The sequence below is a fragment of the Xiphophorus maculatus genome, chromosome 24 (assembly GCF_002775205.1).
Source record: "Xiphophorus maculatus strain JP 163 A chromosome 24, X_maculatus-5.0-male, whole genome shotgun sequence".
Classification (NCBI taxonomy): domain Eukaryota; kingdom Metazoa; phylum Chordata; class Actinopteri; order Cyprinodontiformes; family Poeciliidae; genus Xiphophorus; species Xiphophorus maculatus.
In genome coordinates this window covers 3600496-3621000 of record NC_036466.1, presented here as the reverse complement: position 1 = coordinate 3621000, position 20505 = coordinate 3600496, and the positions used below count along the sequence as shown (strand labels likewise).

Sequence of the window (20505 nt, the reverse complement as noted above, 5' to 3'; positions counted from 1 at the left end):
TGATGAGAGTAAATGGAGGGGAGATAATTGAAACCAGGGTGTAGTTTGGGATGGAGACCGAGAATCTAAGTAATGTTTCTGATAAGAGGAGCGTATGCTCACAAGATGTGAATTATTGTCCTGCTGTTCAAAGGTAGCAAACCATGCCAAGGACCTTTAAAGCGACGGTCCCTGTGGTTACCATATGGAAGATATCAGCACCATTTATTGAGTCAATTAAAGGTCATGCATTCTTTGATTAAATTCGGGTCTTTTTCCATTCCGTCTATTGGATTAAGCGCACAAATCGCAAATCTCCAATCTCACAATCAAAGAACTGAGAGCGAGAGAGAAATTATAGGCCGTCTAATCATTTGTTATTACCCTTTTACTTCTGAATGTTTGATCCCAGTGCCGTTTTTATCCAATTAGCTGCTGACATTCATGTTCAGCTGAACCCTTGTGATGGACCCGTGGCTTTCTTTGTCTATCGGATCCTGTGGCAGATTCTCAGCTTCACTCCAACAAAAACACAATAGACAAGATGTCATTTGCAGACATAAGGAGGAATGCATTAGTGCCACGAAAATTATATGCCCCCTTACAAGATTTCTTTGGTTTTTGTTTTTTATGACCAATTTTTAAGAATTCAACCATACCCAACGGTCAAGGTGGCCCTCTCTTCTTTGCAGAATGGCTTTATGTCAGCCATATTGGAGGGTTTCTGAGCATGACCAGCCTGTTTGGGTTAATGCTACAACATCTTTTGTATCCAAAACCTTAAAAATGGTTCTGTAATCCATTCCAGACTAATAGACTTAGCTTCTCATCAGTTCAGCTTGAATGTCTTTAGCCTGCTTCATGTTGTCAGACAGGTTCTATTGTGGTGATTTTCAGTTATTTTTTACCAGGCTTTATTGTAGTGAAGACCTCCTATTGTGAGACCAAGGAGGTCTTCCTTAGCCACTAAAACATTTAGTGGACTGAAGCTAACTCCAAGATGGGATTTGGTCCCTTTCTTCCTGGATGGATGGCAGTGTGGGGTCCCTACAGAGAGGCTGATGAAAAGCAGAGCTGTTGGTGGCTCTAAAGAGAATTCAGCCTGGCAGTAAAACTGAGAGTCATGTGCCTGCATTTAAAGGGAGCAGAGCCAGAGCTTTGGAGGAAGAGCAGGCTGAGCTAGGAGGCTGGAGGACGTGCCAAGCCCCAGACGCTGCAGGAATGTCAGCTTGAGGAGCAGCAGCTCTTTAGTCCAGTCAGCAGCTCTCACTGAGATGACAGCCTAGCATGAAGCCAACCTGGAACTTCTGACTAAGACATTCTGAACAAGAGTTTTAGAAGAAACCTTCAGTGTTTGATTGTTTTGGAGCTCAGTGCGTGTCAGTCAGCTGGATGAGGCTCGTCTTGAGTGCTGCAGGCATGTGCAGCGCCTCTCAGGTCCTGGCAGTTAGCTAGTAAACACAGGCCTGTCAGCAGCTGCTGCTGATGTAATGAGGAACCTCTCCTCCCCTCCACGCCTCCCTCCCTCTCTGTTTACAAGTTTTACTGGGTGTTGCTGCAGACTTCCAGCCTTGGCAGCGCAGATAGTGGGTTAAAGTGTGTTTGCGTGTGGCTCACCTCCCACCTCATCCCCCCCCCCCCCCACCACCACCACCCGGCTGCAGCACTTCCAGGGAAATTTACAACAGCATGTTTTCAGCTGCCATGAACGGAGAGACCACATCATCATCATGCTGTCTTCCCAACCCAAACACTCCAGAGAGTCTGGGAGCTGCAGAGCTGCTGAGCGGAGCGGAACCGGCCGGCACTCAGTAAGTTTCACTCCCTACTTGTTTCTGTAGCCATGTCGTCATGGTGAATCGCTTTCTGCTGCTCATACGACGCGGGGCATGAGTAGATATGCTTGGAAAAGTTTCAAAAGTTCAACATTTAACATTTTACTCACCATAAAGATGCTGGGGTGTTTCTGTAAGACTAGAAAATCTTCCCTTAAAGCCTGAGTTGTGTTTTTTGGGGTTTTTTTATGCAATTCACTTAAATAATAGAGAAAGAAATAAAAATGTTTTCCCTGCAAAATAAGGAACTTGTTCCCCAAGTATGTGGAGTATGTTCAGATCCAATAGTTGCTTCCAATATTTCACCTATTACAGTTAACATCATACACAAAAATTCAATATGAACACATAAATAGCTGCTTAAAAATATGCACATTTAAAGAAAATATTAAAATATTGTCCTTATGGAAGTGCAGTCCATCTCACTAGATATTAAATTAGTTGAAAAAGTAATGATTCCCACTTTGCTAAATCTGTCGAGACTTTGCTGTAGGACATTTGTTGTGAATTGACACTAAATAAATAAGCTGAACTGATTTAAAGTGAATTGATTGCAAAACTGAAAAATAGATTTAAACTCCTTATTTGTGCACGTCTGCAGTGTTTTAGCTAACTTACTTAAAAGGAAGTTTAAATTATTCCCTTAGACTTAGTCATGTTTCCATTGAAAGACAGATTAAGATTTACATAAGGAATAATAGAAAAAGTTAAATAAAACAACAAGCTCATTCCATTAGTTAGGATATCTAAACGGGGTTTTAGGCAGCCATGCCATTCTTTTACCAGAATAAACAAAAACATGGGAATTTAGTGTAGAAATAGGAGAGACTTTGAGGACGTCCACTTTGTGTGACTTTTATGAAGCATGAAATGTCCTGGTCAGAAAAACTGGAGGTAAAACTACTCAAATCTTTACTCGCGTATTAGCCTTAAATTTGCTAATTAGCCAGCTAATTTACTCAGCATTGTAAAATTAGCAAAAAGTAACTGCATAAAAGAGAGAAGTTGAACTTGCAGAGTTAATCTTGTAAAGACGGGCAAACTATAATTCAAACTATCACAATTGAGCCCAGCATCAGTAAAGCTAGCTCACAAACTAGCCAAGTTTTTTTTTTAAATAATGCTCGCTAGTTAGCTGATTGTAAGAAATTAGCTAGGTAGGTCAAGTTAAGTGAAAGAAGCAAAATGTCTGTCCGTAAAATTGATCTTGACAAGTCTGCTGAATTATCTGCCCAAAAACTAAACTAGCTTCCTACACCTATCGGTGTCCCTTGCAAGCTAGTTAATTTATTAAATGTTGTAAATTGGTAAAAAAAGAAACATAATGCAATAGGTAGTAAAATAAATGTTGCTGGGTAGCTCATAAGCTAAAGGTATCCAAACTGCTTTTTATAAAAAGTTGGCAAAACTCACTCAAGCTTCCCAGAAATAATGCTACTTAGCTAAAGTTTGGTGTTAGCTTCGGCCTTCCAAAAACCGAAAACTGCTAAATTATTTTATTATATAAATAAATAAAAAAAATAAAAAACCCATTACAGAGTGGAAAGGCTTTTGAAAGCATAGTGTAACATTAACAAAAAAGTTTAAACTTATAGGTTAAATGAAAAACTATTAAAAAGATTAGCATGCTGGGTTGTCAGTGTAAACGTGTAATGACTAAATATTTAAATGAGCAGTTAGACAACTAGATATCAAAATTTCAGAAAATACAAACATATTTCATAAAACGAATTGCAATTTGTCTAAAAGACAAAATGGTCTAAAGAAATATTTACTCTTCTATTTGAATTAGGCTTGATAAAAACTACTGCATTTAAACTGTGCTCATATGAAGAAACATTGACTGTTTTGAGTAGTTTTATGTATGTGGGAAAGGCACATAAATGAGTTAAGAATGGATTTTAAAGAGTCCTTTGTGATAAATTAGAATCCAGACAAATTATATTGGTTATGTATTCCCATGTTCCTTAAAGATCAACTTTTGCCATCTAATAATGATGTATTTTTATGAAACAAGCCTGGCTTTGTGTGCATTTCTTAACGAAACAAGAAGTTGAGTGTCTCCTGGCGAAGCGGCCCTAATTTGGTGCTTACACTCTGTTGTTGTGGGTGAAAACAATGAGCCAGCGCTCGGGTTCACATCAAACCCGTGTGTACAATCGTTCTCTGTGGGGGGGCGGCGTGGGGGGGAACTCCAGTGGAAAATATTCACCCACATAAACACACTGTTGTTTCTCAAGCTGTCATCGGTCTGCTGATGAAATGCATGTGTTCGGTGTTCTGGTGAGCTGCCATCGCATGATGCTCACATACCTAGCTAACAGTGGTGGTGGAGGGGTTGTTGTATATTTTGATAATGGCTGGAAACATTCCTCTACCCTCTCTCTCTCTCTCTCGGCCTGCTGGGCATTCTCGCTTGTTTTTCTGGCGTTTTTGTCTAAATCCGGCTCTCTCATGAGAGAGTTCAGCAGAGAGTCACGCTGCCGCCCTGAGGAACACCAGCCTTGGGTGTCCCACAACAGGAAGTTAATCAGATCTGTTTTCAGGATGCATATTAAAGCATCCAGTCTCTGTTTTGTCCATATTTTCCACTCACCTTTGACCCCACCCCTCCTCCCCTCCCTGCCGTTTCACCCCCCAACAGCAGCTCTGGTGACTAAACAAGAGCTGCAGTCACTCAGACAAGTTCACGCGTGTCAGAGAAGGGCATCGTCATGCTAGCGGCTCGTTTCCTTTTGTCTTGTTTGACACAGTTGTAGGTCAAGAGGTGATTAAGGTGTTTGCTTAGCGCAACATCACAGAACCGGTCTATTCAGTCTGCCTTTAGCTGTGGTTGAGAGCAGGTTAGATGCAGGTTATAGAAACTAATAAAGGGCTTAGCTTCGCTGTTTCAACCTTAATTTTAAATGTGCAGCGGCTAACAGCTAGCAGTTCAGGCTTATTTCCATACACACAGTAAGATTTAAGGCGGTTTCTGGCAGATTTATGCCAGCAAATCTTCTCTTGATGCAAACCGGATTTTTCTTCAAACATCTGTCTTTGATTGAGACGACTGACAGACTGAGCTTTATGAATTTATTTTGTTTGCATGGCCTCAGTTTGCGATGCTCCGATAATTAACTGCCGCCTCACCAGAAACTCCTAGCCAGGCTAGAAACAGTCTTGTATACTCCATTGTTGAGCTCAGAGAACAGGTGATTGGATTAAAAGCCTCTTTTTGAAAATGCTATGTAATTTCATTTGTAGAAAAAAAAAAAAAATCAAGATAAGAAAGGATTTTATGAGGTTTTATTTTTAAGCAATAATCGCCTTTGAAAAATTAACATTGAAGTTTGTATTTAATTTTCAGCGTGAGATTATGCTTCCAGTAGAATAGGTGAATATATTTTCAGGATTTTACGCTTTTCGAATATATTTTTAAATAATTGAATTTAATATTAAATCCTATAAAAAAAAGTATTCTCTCTGCTATTATTTGTAAATTAATAATAATAATAATAATAAAAATCTTTCACATAAAACAAGTGGTTGCATAAATATTCCCACCCAGTCAGGATTCGCATCCACACTCTTCCAGCTCTGTCAGGTTGGTGGGGATCAGCTGTGAACGGGTCCGGACTTTGACTAGGCCGCTCTAGTCAATCCATGCTGTTGCCGGATGCTGCGGGTCGTTGTCTGGCTGGAAAGTCAATGATTTCATTGTCATCAATTTGTAGGAATCAGTTTTCATACTATTACTGGATATAAAGCCTTTCCTTTTATACACTATGATTGTCCCAGCGGTGCCAGCTGTACTGTTACACCTACAGAGTCAGGATCAGGATCAGGGGGTTTCCAAACATCCGGTGATTGTGAACCATCTGTGCCGCTCTGTCCGCATCATAAACCTCACGTCAAACATGTGCCTGCTTTCATTTTCTCCTCAGTGAATGGAAAGTAATGGCACCCCTCCCTCCCCTCCTCCTGTGCAACCGGGCGGGGGTGTGACCTCTTTTCACAGGGCAGGGGCACTAAATGAACTGGTTTCTGGGGCTAAAAGGGGGTGCACCAATCAATGTCCAATCTCCCCTTCCGTCCGTGTTCTGCTGCCGCCACTTCCTGGATCTTTTTAGGACGATTGATCGGAAACAATCTCTGAATCCTCCCTGTTCAGACCAGTGAGGCTCCTGCAGGATCCAGCTCCTCTGCCAGTCTCGGCCTGCAGCTGTTTGCTTTAATGCGTGTGCTGCATTATTGCTAAAAGCTTAATGTATAACCCGACTCGCAATGAAAGCTCTTCCAGGCTGCAGGTCAGAGGAGAGTCTTTCTCTGATGTTTCTGTTGCTCAGTCAAATGTTTGGTCGATATGAAGAGGGAGCAAAGTTCACGGCGTCCCCTGGCCTAGCTTTTAGTGAGTGATAATAGCAGCATTTCCATTATAAATGTGCTCAAATCTTTGACTATTTTCTGCTAATGTAAAAAAAAAAAAAAAAAAACCCACACACACAATTTCGCAATTGCTGTTTCCATTAAATAAGAAATTAAATTGAATTCACACGTGAATAATGTTGTTCATGTGGTAAGTCATTAAAAATCATGGATATAAACAGTTGCATCCATTCATAATTTATATTCATAAAATTCATAATTCAGCCATGGTGCTAGTGCTCATCCATCAGCCATCACTGGAGACGTCGGTGTATTACTGAGGCGTTGGAGCGACGAGCCCCGCCTACCTGGAAGTGTCGACGTACGCGCCGTTTTGAAGGAGTTGTAGTTTTACAGAAGAGCTACGGATTCCACACATCGGAATGACGCGTAACTTTTTACTGTCGTCTTCGCCTGCGCTTTGGTCAGTAGTAACGTCCAGCTGTCCGTCATGTGACTCGTGACGTGAAAAATGGGTTTTGATATGGCTGAAAAACCAACTCACCCCCAGCTCAAAATCTTTTTAGCGAAAAGCGCGAGTTTATTCGAAATGGTTCCGTTAAGCGAAGTTATTTTCGTAATTTCAAGTTGCGCAGTTTTATGTTTAGTGGGAACGCAGCGACTGACAGGAATCTCTCACTAAACCGTTAGAGATGTGATGAGTGTTTTAGCTCCTGCTGCTCATGTTGGAGTCCAGATAACAAAATGAAAGAATCAAAACTTCAGGTCTTATAATGAAACTGTAAACCTGTCCAGACAGAGGCAACACTTGAGAGTAGCTCAAATGGGTCAAATGTGATGGAGATGGTTAACTGGTTAGGTATTCCCACCCTGGTGTTCTTGTAATCTCCTGTTTAATCTCCACAATCTGTCCAATCTGAGCGTCACACCTTGATGCTCAGCAAGAGTACACTGGAAGAGTCGATATCTAAAACACCGAGATGTTTTAGACCAGTTCAGTCTGTTTTAATCCAACTCTGGTCCGTCTCTAAAGTGAATTCTGGTCCTACAAATGTCAGTCTGGTTCCGGTTGAAATGAACTCTGGTGCGATTTGAATGCATATGTGAACACCAGCTGGACCGCAACCCGCTCCAAAAGCAGGAAGTGGACTAGAGCGCGTGGCATTCTGGGTAAACAAACGTTCTGGTCTAGCGCTAGCAGGAGAAATGGCTTGTGGTTTTTCGCCAAAGTCAAAAGAAAAATCCTCCAACTGCTAAAATCTGATGCTACTCCATTTTTGTTTCCATCTGGTGAAGAAAGAAGTAGCGCTCAGTGTCTTTTTTTAGAGGTTAACGTGTCGTCTCCTTCGGTGGTTCTTGGTGCAGCGCCCCCACAGGCGAGGAGGGGGAGCTGCAGATTGAAGCCGGTGTGTGTCCAGCCTGCATTGGACCAGCAGCAGCTCTGGCTCATATTCATGGAGGATCTGCTGTGATTATCAGCAGTTATTTACACACTGAACCGTGATCCGTCTGTAGCTTTAAGAGTTATCATTAAGCTGTTCCCCCCTCCAGTCTGGGGCTCTGTGACCTCAGCTGGGTCCTCCCTTGTTCCTGGAGCAGATGTTACCCCCACCACCTCCACCACCCAACGTCCTGCCTGGCCTCCTCCCTGCACCCTGCCATCTAATTACGCCGCCACACAAAGACTCCCAGATGTCGGCGTGCTCTGATTCTACTGCCCCCCACCTTCTCCCCATGCTGCTGAGCCGGGCCGGGCCGGGCCGGGTGTCTCTGGTCATCACCACGGCCTCAGCCTCAGTAATGGCTTCTGTTTAAATCAGTGGAGTCTGTGGTGAAAGGACGAGGACCACCATGGTCTCATGGACCGGGTCTGATCCTCAGATCTGTCACCCCATTGGTCCAGCCAGCACTCTCAAGTGTTTCATTTGCCTTCTCATCCATCTGAACTGTCAGCCGTCTGGACCGTCAGGACCACAGCCGTGAGCAGAACCTTCATCAGACAGCCAGAGATCCAGGCGACCAGCGCTGGATCGCCGAGGGTTCTTCTGAATCAGAAACATTAGAAACATGAGACTGATTTGGAGCCAGGTTTTATTTTTAGTAGCTGTGTTTACATCAGGAAATGTCTCTGGATGAACACGACCTCCTCCTTTGGAGTGTCCCTGACCTCTGACCTCAGAACTGTTGGGTTAATCTTTATCACTCCTGATTGATCTCCAAAGATCCAGATCCATAGCCGCATTTGTTTCTGCCTCGTTAGAGACATCGCCGCGTCCCACTTCCTGTCCACTGATTGGTGTCTTCCTCCTGGACGGGAGAGAAACGGGGGCAGATCGAGGTTCAGTGGTCCAACCATCAGCGGCGGCGCCCCGGGCGTCCCGGCTCTTGCCGTTGATAAGCCCGGGACCAGCGGGCCGGCGCCGGGTAAAACACGTCGGCCTGACGTGTGCTTATGTTTGACAAGTGCAGTCATGCTGATGAAGCCTCGGCAGGGCTGTAACGGATCCAGAGACGGCTAACTTCAACAACATGAAGCAATGTGGATCAGAACACTGATCCGTTTAGAAACGGGTTCATGAGCGAAGAACTCCTTTAATTAATCAGATGTTTATCCTGTGAAACTCAATTAAACACACTTTTAGACAGGACTATGTCACAAGTCTGAATGTTAACTGAAAAACATTTAATATCAGTCCATATTGATCATTATTTATCAGTTTTTTGTCTTATTTATTTGAAATCCTGCCAAACTGGTGGAGTGACCTTTCCTGTTTCATCCATAGTTTTCTCTCCACGCCGTTAAAAAAAAAAAAAGTTTTAGCAGGCAGTCATGATGCGCGGTAGAGAAACCTGAAACTGCTGCTGCGCAACTTACTCTATAGGTTGTTTCTAGGTAACCAAAGAGTGACTAGGTTGCCACCAGCCTTGCTCAGCTGGCCATGAGATGTTGGGCAGCTGAAGCCTTTTCTTTGCCTACGTCTCCCAGAATGCTCTGCAGTTCTGGATCAGAGTTCACTGAATATTCTATCACATGTCTTATCTATTGATATTGATCATGTTCCGATATATATATTATTGATTTATTGTCCAGCCCTAATATATATAAGGAAACAAATCATCATCAAATGATCCCACAGATATAGTTCTGTACTTTGACTATAAGGAAAACAAAACGTATAACAAACTCTTTTATGTGGAGAAAAGTAACCCCACAGCATCATGCTGCTACCACCTTCTTTCCATGTCATTTTTGGAATAGCGTTCATCACATCTTCAGCTACGGTGGCTGAGAGGTCCAAACAAAAACATGAACGATGCAAACTCCAAAGCACAAAAGAGACAGAAAAACGCTGCAAACAGAAAGCGTTTTTTATGCGTTTGTTTTTTGTTTTTTTTCCATGTGTTCGTAGCGTGCTTAGCCGTTTGCTGCATGTTTGAACATGTGGGCCATGGCTAAAGGGATTAAAAGGCCTCTGCTCCTGCTTCCTGTAGGAATATCTCAGCCCCCAGTGGGTTCTGTCTGTCCCCAGTGGGTTCAGAAGCCCGGGGTCTTTGTCAAAGCGTAGTCTGCATGAAGCGAAGTGTTTGCTTTCTGCTGTGGGTCCGACTGGTTCCCAGCTCTGTTTAGAAAGGCCTAGAACAACACAGAGGGGTTTGTGTTTGGGTGGAGACGGAGACAGAGAGAGAGAAACAGAGAGAAAAGAGAGGGAGGCATTAGAAAGTGAAACTGGACTCTGCTCTGACCCGGCGGCGGACTCAGGGCGTTCCCTTTTGACTCCTCCCCTCTGTGTCCTGCAGGGCTGCCCAGGTGAGTGGATCGGTGCTGGGTAGAGGGCCGATGAGCGGACGGCTGGAGAGGAGGGAGCAGCTCAAGAGACTGTCTCTGCCGGTAAGTCAACCCGTCTTCTGCCCCTCTCTGTCTGGGTCTGTTGGACCGAACCTCCCACCATGAGCTCTTGGGTCAGCTTTCACTTCCAGCAAGTTAACTTCAGAAAGGTGGTGGAAACCTTCAACACACCTGTTGGATTACAGCTCTGGACCGGGCGGACCGCCCTCCAGGACCAGCCCAGGCACTGAGTGGCTGGTCTTAACGCCGGGTCACTCAGGACCAGCAGTCTGGAAGTTTTTACTCTGACATGCAGCAGGTGAAGAGCTGCACTTCCAGGGCTTATAATCTAGGCTGGACCTTCCTCACTGCCGGGTTCAAAGACTCCGACACAGACCCGCCCGCTTTAACAACCCGACCTGCTTTGTTTGGGCCGCCCGTCCCAGCTCTGACCCGGCGGACATCGACCTTATAACCGTATTGAACTGAGAACCAATGCTGCTCTTTTCTCAGGCTTTCAATGGAGGGTCAGGAGCGGCTTTCAGGTCTCCAGGTTCAGTAGGTGAGGAAGAAACTGTGACAAAATGCACGACTAGAAATATCAAGGAGTGAAGTATTGTTATGTTTATTCCTAACCTCCGTAGCCTGGGTCACGTCTTAACCAGTAGGGGGCAATGCAGGGAAACCTGGTGTCTAAAGTTAGCAATAGAGGAAAATAACGCAAAGCTTGCTTAGAGGTTTGAAACTGTTCAATCCACAACATTGCCATGAGACACCTTCACTCTGTTGCCGCATTGCTCCTCACCCACAATGCAACCTGATGGGAAACTTTAATTTGGAAGTTCAGATTGATCCTACATTTGTCTAGAGACAGTGAACTGAATTTAGTAAAGTATAATTAATTGTCAGTATTCACAGATTATTTATTTATTCATTTTTTCTGTGCAACATACAGTAACTCCAAATTATTCACAGATTTTTCCGATAAAGCATATGTAAACTATTCCAAAGAAAATCCAACGTGGGAGGCAGGAATACCTCACACTAATGCTAGCTGGCATGCTATTGGCTGGTGTTAGCAAAGCAGCCAATCACATAGGGCCATTCATTTTGCTTGTTGCTGATTGGCTGAAGAGATAAAAAAGATTGTAAATGTTAGCTTCTGCTTTAGCGCTAGGACCACTGTGGAGCGCTAGGATAAACTGTGGAGTTTATTAATGGATAAACTCCACTAATGGTTTATTTGGAGTTTTAAACTATTAAATTAAGCAGCTTTGAAGGTTTTAGCTGTTTCTGAACCAAGAGTTTTGCTAAATTCAAATGTTTTGTTTGCCTTTTCTGGACTAAACTCTAGGAGATACAGTCTACATTCTACACTTTCTTCCCTCACGGTTCAGTTTGTCAGACTGAATTGAATTTTTGTCTTTTCCTTTGGAAACTGGATGCATCATGTTAAATTAAAACGTGCATCCTAATCAAAAGCCCCTTATGCTCTGTACATCTAATATTGATGGAGCTTCCTCTCCGATTTGTTTTTCTGCGACTCTTGGCATCAAACAGCGAACGTGTCCATTATTTTCCAGCAGAGAGAGTCCAGAGGAGCGAGACGCATCCTGATTTATTATTAATTCCCCGCAGTTTGACTCCGTACGACGCGTCGCGGGCGACGGCACCGCGTCTGCCGGCTTCTCTTTATCAGGCTCCGCTCCACGCCGCCGCTTTAATTGCTCCAGAAGCCGGAGCTGCCGAAGCTGAAAGTGGGTCACGTTCACAGGAACGGCTTTATGATTCAGCACGCTCACATTTGGACGCTCAACTATCAGTGCACGTCATTTGCAACAAAAAAAAAAGGAAATCTACCATATTATTTTCTCTGATTTTCTCTCTCTGCTTTGATTCGGTGGAGAAGCTGAGTGTTGTGATAGGAGGACGCAGAGGAGCCTTTTGGTCAGCGTCCAGCAGGAGAAACCGAAGACCCAAACATGAAGGATTGGCTTTGAATATGCACATATTTGACACGCAGCAGAGCCGCTCTGTTGGGCTGGAATCACTGGGATTGGCTAAATGTGGATAAATCATGGAAGCCTTAAAGGGGACACACTCTGGCTCTGATAAACCCAGCTGGGCCACAAACACGGAGGACACGAGAATCAGACGTGCACTGCAAAAACACAAAATCTTACCAAGTAGTTTTGGACTAGTTTCTAGTACACTTGAAATAAGACAAACGGAGTTAAAAAGCAACTTCAGCAAGAAATTTGAGCTCATTTTAAGGCAACAATTCCTGAATTTTGATGGGGAAAATGCTAGCTCCATTGCCAGGTAATTTCACTTAATAACAAGATATTTTTCCCATGTTATAAATGAGATAATCCGCCAATAGAACAAGCACATTTTCATCAATACTAAGAAGAACTATCTTGCTGACTAATTAACTTAAGTTAGTTTTGTCTTATTTCAAGTGTACTAAAATATTTACACTAGAAACTGAACCAAAACTACTCGGCAATATTCTGTGTTTTGTGGAGGCGCTGTGGCCAGCAGCCCGAACCTTCAACCCGTTAAAATCAGAGAAACGTTGGCGTCTGAAACGCCAAATGATTTCCGTTTGAAGGAGTCTGTGGAGTGAAGGAGTGATCTGATCCTGCATTACGTTTAGGACTCCTGTAATCTGGATGCAGTGGTCCGGTGCGGCAGTAACTGGGGCAGCCGCCTTACGTAACACGCCGTGTTGCCGGGTTGATTCTGCTGGCCCTGTTTATTTTTATGGTTTGATGGGCGCCTGCAGAGGAAAGTCTCTTCGTCATGCTAGGACGTGCGCGGCGGAGCCGGCGGCCTCGTGGTAAACGCTGCCAGCCGGCTTTAAGTAGGTCAGCTCAGTCAGGGTCCGCTCTGCATGCATCACTTCAGCCGCATCAGGACGGATGCAGGGAAATCAGAGTACTAATGCTGAGATGCAGCTGGATTCTGATTTCAGCAGCTAGCGTATGGAGGATAAGTGGTTCTAAATAAAAAAAATAAACAAAACAAGCTTCAGAAACAATCGGGTCTGGTTCCTAAATCCAAGGCGCTAAATCAGCTAGCTCAGGTTTACTGAATAGAACCCGACACACAGCCTGAAGTACGAAAAAGATGACATTAGAATCAATAACATCCTGTTATGATATCCTGTAGTATATTACTAGTTTGGATCTGATAAACTTTTAGTGAATTTTCTATAAAGAAATGTCCATACCTGGGGTGCTGTGGTGGCGCAGGGACCAAATCAGCTGGTTCTGCAGCTGATTTGGATATTAAATGTATACTTTAACATCCCAGAGCCTTCATAGGTTTTACCCTCACAGTTCATTTGTCATCAGTCTGTAAAACATAGCTAATCCTTTGGGTTAATAATGAGCTGTAGTGGACACTGGGTTCTTCTTCAGTACCAGGAGATTTTAGGTCCAGATCATCATACTGAGCCAATAAAAATAAACTCCAGCAGAGGAAGAGGTGATGAAAGTGCAGAACGTTAACTGGGAGGTGGAATGATTTAGAGAAAGCTTAATGATTGCAAGTTGGAGCGGAGAAACTGAAGTCCAGACCGGTGAAGGTTGTTTCTGTGATCCGCAGCAGTTCAATCATCCTTAGTGATAATTGATAACAAACTCTGCAGGGGAGAGTTAATAATCCAGCTCCCTGAATGACTGATTAATCGCTAGCCGAACGGCTGAGAGTTGTATTGAATAATCAGCATGTGGTTGTGTTTCCTGGCTCTCCTCGTGTAAAACTGTTTCTACGTGCTGATTGGCTGTCACAGTCCTCTTGGAGCTCCTTTCATTGGCTTGTTCGCCCCAAAACAGACAAATTAGTTGGGTCCACGCTAAATTTAAGCACAAGGAACCGAAGTTGTGCGTTCCGGCGTGAAGTCTTGTTCCTTCTCGTTACAACCGGAGACATTAAAACTCAGTGGTGGGATAGCGAGGGGGGGTTGTGGCTGGGATGGGTAGGAATGCTCCCAGTCGTCTGATTGGCTCCAGCGTTGATGTTATTACTGAGCAACTCCAACTAATTGAGTGCAATTGTAGACCACGCCAGCCCCTTTGGGGCCTCCTTCTCACGCATAGCACCCCGGGGTGCCAAGCTTACGGCGCTGGAGGAAGCTGAGTGGACAGTCTGGGTGGGCCTGCGTTATGCAACCATACTGACATCGTCACACATCACTCTGAGGGGCAAATAAAGGCTCTGCTGGGGCAACTGATGGGTCTCTGTGGGCGGGAGTGGAGGGGGAATACCGCGCATACCTGGGGTGGGTACGGGTGTACAGGGCAGACTGGCTCTGAGAGACAGAAGCACTTCCTTGGCTACGCTTCCTGAGCCTCACAGCAAACCATTGGAGCCTCGCTTTTCCCTCCGCTCCCGTCTGAAAGTCGCTCGCAGTCAGCAGAACGCTGCAAGGCCGAGCCGCCGCCGTCCGCTTGTAAATTGGTTTAATAATTCTCGAAGCCGCTCGCTTGTTTTTCCACTCAGTTTCAGCTCAGCTCCTGTTTTTATTAGAGCAATTATGCAGCCATTTATGGATCATTGCATCACATCCTGTTAAATCCTGCCCTACATTTCTGCAACCCAGCACTGCAGCGATCTGAGGTCATCTGTTTATTAGTTTTATGTTTGTTGAATAATTAACTTTCGCACGGGGTTTACTTTGGCCTCAAACGTGCAAAAGGAAATAATGAATAAAGCATTTTAAAGTTTGACTTTTTGAGGCTTTCTAGAAGTTTATCTTTGGACTTGGGGTGGCTGCTCACTCATCTCCACCCTACTTTGTTTAGTAATTGATCATTCAGGCAGAAGTGGCTCCTAAACTCAGCAACGATCTCATTTTAAACTGGATCTTTAGCTTTGAAGCAGGTAATTTTCCCTGAGGAATTTTAATAATCGAGGTACTCGAATCATTCAAGGAATCGTTACAGGAAATCGTTACTGGAATCAGTGTAGAGTTGAAACTGATTTTCTTAATACCAGTATTAGACTTATTGTATTTGGTCAACTGTAGTGATTCCTTTAAAGAACCCAGAGTCTTTGTCCATCTATGTTTATGTTAGTAAAACCAGTACAATGTATTACTTCTCTGGTAATAAAAACTTAACGGGCATAGACTGGCTATGTGTATCAGGAATTTTGTATATTGCCAACTCGATGACAGCATAAAGTAGTTTACTGCTTTGGGGCTGTTAATGATTGGTAAGTAATCAAATTTATGTTGAATTTTACTGATTTCATATGCTGTCCAATTTTAGATGATCAAGAAATCTCATATTCTGGTTATAAAGTGACTGGTCTTCAACTGATAAGCATTTGGTTTGCATGACCCAGCTAAATTTTATGCTGTTTGTCCATCAAGATGGTGGTGGGTTTTTGTTTTGGTGATCTTATGGAAATAATTTGTGATACTTTGAGCATCTTTAGGTTATTTCAGTGATATATTGGTTTTATTTAAAGTAGACATAGTGAAACATTTGTCCTTTGTCCCAAGCTGTTGGTGAGATTAGCTTGAGGCTAATTGCATTTATCTTCATATTCTTGAGGTTTATTGGTCCATCAAAGCCAACAGCAATCAGTGGAAACATAAAAGCGGAATCTTTTGGGTTCGTTCCAGACTCTTACTTTGTAGTGCGTCCCCTCTCGCTCTGGGCCATCGTCCAGCTCATTTAATTGGACATCTATTTTCCTCCGTTCGATGATGCCGCTCTTTTGTCCTTGGAGACGAGGGGCCAATTATGGACTCTGCTCTTCCAATCATGAGTGAGATCAAAGTTGACGCCGCGGTGCCGCGTGCGCTCCGAGTCACATGCATTGTTTTCCTGCAGCGTTCCCTCCGGTCCTGACGGGAACACTGGGCCTTCTGTTGAACCCGCAGTCTGCTGAACGCCCGCTCTCCATCAGCAAGCCTTATCTCCACACACGATCAACTCTTACTCGCCGTCTCTTTAGATTCTCTCCAGGCTCAAGTGGAGGTTTGGTCGAGACAAGGGAGCCACACAGCTGAGGAGGAAATGGTTTGTTGGGGGGCGGACTGGAAGAGGCCTGATAAGAGAGGAGAGATTGTGACGACTTATGTTTTCAAACCACACCGAGAACCCTAATCAGATCCGGTGTTAACCCTTCTCCTGAAGGGATGCTCACGTCCCTTTCTTGTGACTGTAGTTTCTATTTTCAGCTACTTTTCTCCTCAAGGCAAACGCTCATTATGGCAATGAATGACAGATGTATAACTGAAAATCCCTCCTGTCATGAATATGCCATGTTTGACAGTTGGTGTCGTAGTGTAAGGTCTGAAAGCCTCTCCTTGACTCTTACTCTCATTCCTCTGGTCATTGTGGCCAAATAGTTCAATACCATGACGCTTAAACTAGTCTTTAAATGAACTTTATCCTACTACCAACACTACTAAAATCTACCAATACTTGAGACCCCCTCTACCATATAGCAAATCAGTGTTAAGAAAACCAAATGGAGCTCCTGGATTGGCTGCTGTACAAACACCAACCAATAGGGAGTCAAGTAGCATCGCTCCAAGGTATTTCAGTTTTCCAAGCTGCATTTTATTTTGAACATTTTGGCTAGAATAAATCTGCAAATAGGGAGGTTCCCATGGATAATTTAATCACAATCATGCAAAAAAAAAAAAGCAAAAAAAAAAAAATTGTCTTTGAACCATGAGATGGTTCCCAACAAACTATCTCATTGATCCATTATGAGATGGTTCATTGGGAATGATCTGATATACTGAACATGGAACCAGTCATTGACTCATATTTCAGTGGAAAGTGTTCTGCCTGTTTAGAATCGCCTTCAAGTCTTCTCAGCCTTCAGCAATCGATCATTTTATTCCACTCCTTGCTTGTCTTGGCAGAGGATCGGTAACCAAACTGCAGGGTGTTAACCCGTCCACCTGGCTCTGACAGGGGGAGAGGGTGTTTGGGTCCAGCACCGGCACAGCAGGGTCAAGTCTGAAGAAGATGTAACTGGCAGCCAACAGGATCGGATGTGCAGATTATCAACAGATTATCACCCCAAAGCTGAGGGGGAGGGGGCAGCACGCCCTGCGGCCGGGGAGAGGCAGAGGGTGACATATTGGGAGTGTGGGGAAGCCGGCACGGCCCGTTGGATCCATTGATCCATCGTTCTGATCGGCGCTGAGCCAGAACCCCAGCTGGGATCGCCACGCTCCGTTTCCTAAAACAAAAGATTTAAACGTCCAGTTGACAAGACCGACTGTTTGCGTTTTAAAAGCAGCAGCAGCAGCATTAAGCTTTTGTGTTTGTTTTGAAATTGTGTTTCTTTATCTTAATTAACATATTATTGATTAAATGAAAAAGTTTTAAAAGATAACTAAAAAAAACCCATTTCAATTGACTTTAACTTCTATTTTTATTTTTGATATAATTGTACTCATACTTTTTTATTTTTTAATGTATTCAATTTGTTTTTGTTATTAATTATCCCTTTTGTTCCAATTTACTATAATTATTATTATTATTTATTCATAAAAGTAGATATGAAGTTCCACTGACTGAAATAGTTTGAATAATTATAGTAATCATAGTACTGTATATTTCTATTTTTTGATGCTCTAAATAAATATTTCATTAAATTTCACCTGTTTTTTCATTACAGTCCATAAAATGAAACAATTAGATGACTTGATGATGTAACTGCAAAATTATTTTCAAAATATGCAGTGGTATAAATGAGCAAAACACAATTTGAACGTTTGCTTATTTGTTGAAATTGTTTTGTGATGCAGGTAATTTTCCTCTTCAAGTCAAAATGTTCCAATATTAAAAAATCTACAATAAACGTAAAACAACTAAATATAGAGAATACAAGCTAAAAGCAAAAACACTGGACAGAAACATTTCTGACAACATGGCTGAAATGAGTGTTAAAGTTTTTGCACTTCAGGGCTTCCGTAGTTTTAGTCATTTTTCGACTTGCCTGCGATTTTCTGTCCCGGTCTTTAGTTTCGACGCTGCAGTTTGCTTTGGTCAGAGGTCTGGAAACTTTTTAATGACGCCAGAATCAAATATTAACATGTTTCCACATTAACTCCAGTAAAAGCGTGCAGAAAGCCTGTGACTGGTTGATTTATGAGAGCTCGGGGCTGTTCTCGTTTTGGTTCATGTTGTTCTGCCCGGTGAGACTACGCTTGTGCTTTAAACACGTCGTCACAAATCTGTCTGGATTTGCATGCGAGTCTCAAAGCGAGGTCGTCTTGTGTGCGCCTGAGGACGAGGCGGGAGGCATTTCCGACGTGCCTCACCTGTTCCTCACAGGCCTGTCGGATGGCTTCCCAACAGGTGTTCAGATGCTTCCTGCCACCTGGACTTTCCTCTGTTTTAGCCCTTTCTTTTTTGCCGAGAATTTAAAGAGTTCAGATTAAAATCCATCATTTCCATTTGACATAACGGCATCACTCTGGAATCTGCCTGCCTTGCAATTTACCAACCATTTCTGCCCAGATGATGGAAAATATTCCACTCCCAGCTTTTCCAAGCCACAATTATTGCCCTTAATTTATAATATTACATTTCTGTTATTTTTCCATTAATCTTCCATTAAGCTTTGACAAGCGGCCAGTCTCATTTGCTAAAAATAATTTACCCAAACAGACCAGATTAGAGTCATCGTCTCTCTTTTCTGACAAATGAAGCATCCTTAAATTGCCAAAGGATGCATTACTAAAACATAAACTCTTATTACGCAGACATTGTTCCATATATCCAACCTAAATTGCTTGACTTGAATTGTGTAATGGTTTATAATCATAAAACCAGCGGCTTCCGTCCCTCATCGTTAAAACATTAGTCAGAATATTTGCTCGCACAATATTTCAAAACAGTTTTTTATCTCATGACTGAAGCTATGACAGTAAACAATTAGTCAGCGGCAGGAATGCGTTTGGGTTTTCACGCCATTGTCCCTTCGGCGCTCTCCAAACAGCTGATCTGTGGTGAGAAGGCGCTGCCAATGAGCTCATAAATTCCTCGAAGAGGTTGGGCCAGGTGCTTGTTGAAGGATGAGTTTGTAATCTCAGTTTGAGCAAGAACACCACCTGTCAGTCAGCGTCCATAAATTAGTTTCATAGTCATCAGCTGAAAAGCCTGTTGGGGGAGGGGAGGAACTCTCTGATAGGTTGGATGGACGTGGAAGTGTTGGAAGATCCTGATCTTTGTGTTGCTTAATGATCTATATAAATGTAGCATGAACAGGTTGTGACTGGTTAACACTGGGAATGTGCTAAACCCGTGCAGTGCCTACACCATTTGCATGATGGGGATAAGAAAACACAATTTCCTCAAAGTTTCTGGTTTTGCACAGCTAAAGGTAGCGACCTTCCTATACTTAGCAACAAATGGGAGTGTCTACTCAACATGCTGTGGTTCCAGCACACGTATAAAAGCAATATAAGAATTATTCAAGGTAGCAATCACAGATAAATACATAGTTTTAGAAATATACGTTCATTTTGAAACCCCTTTTCTACTGTTTCCCTGGGCTACTGCCCATAAAAACTTAGAACCTCCAGACAAGAAAATAGTCCACATACAACATTCTAACTTAGCAAAAAAATACAAAAAATGTGTCCTTCATAGAATGTTTTGTGCTTTTTGTATTTTGTATGTCACATGAAATATAAAATGGAGAAGGAAACGTTGAAAAATGTATATGCAAACTTTTCATTTTGTCAAATGTCCTGTAGAGATTAACTGAGCCAAGCTGTGCATACCTTCTGTACATTCATTGGAGGAAATGTTGCATTTTTGTCATACAAAACTTGTTCAAATTCAGCCAGATGTCGATCAAATAACAAGTAGTCATTTCTTTCTAATATGATCAAATTGAGTTGATGCCATAATGCCGATGTACCAACATATCTAAGGAACAGATGGCATCGGGTTGCGAGCTTTGCACCAAACCCTCGTCCTGAGTCAGCGTTTGTTCAGACCAGAAGTAAACAATGGTTTTCATGTGGCGTTTTGGGTAATTTCCATTGATTCCACTGGGAAGGCCAACTGTATGGTGTCTGTCTTTCAGAGGTCAAGTTCTCCCCGCTGCATGACTTGGCCTCTGAGGTTCCAAAGAACTTTGTCTCACGTTGTGAGAGTAATTATAAGTCTGCAGGATTGAACTTTGAGAGACATCCTCCGAGGAGAAAAATCTCCACAGTGAAAACAGGAACTTCTCCAATCAAGCAGACAGAAATAAACCCAGATTAGAGGATAGTTGTGGGAGAAACATGGCACAGTTTCCATAACAGCTTCCACGTTTTCCAGTCTGAACGAGAAAACTATCATTATCCATTGTGTTGTCTTGGACAGACCTCAGTGGGAGATAGAAACCCAGCAATCTGACATTCAGATTTAATTCATGGGGTGTTGGCGAGGAAGCTGGTGAACAGAGGTTCTGATTCGACCTGGAGTCAAAGAATCATTCAGGAACTGCTGTGACTTT

The 20505-nt window shown here is 43.0% G+C and overlaps 1 protein-coding gene across 2 annotated transcripts in view; it reads left to right on the top strand.

Moving 5' to 3' along the window:
* Nucleotides 1-1657: 1657 nt before the first annotated feature.
* Nucleotides 1658-20505, top strand: part of LOC102231473 (nck-associated protein 5-like) — a 126515-nt gene continuing 107667 nt past the window's right edge. The window contains exons 1-2 of one of the 2 annotated variants that reach the window (XM_023329190.1): nt 1658-1790; nt 9981-10071. In XM_023329190.1, coding sequence (XP_023184958.1) covers nt 1669-1790; nt 9981-10071 — 213 coding nt within the window. In that variant the 5' untranslated portion in view covers nt 1658-1668. The remainder of the gene's footprint in view (nt 1791-9980; nt 10072-20505) is intronic. The other variant, XM_023329191.1, reaches the window with a different exon arrangement.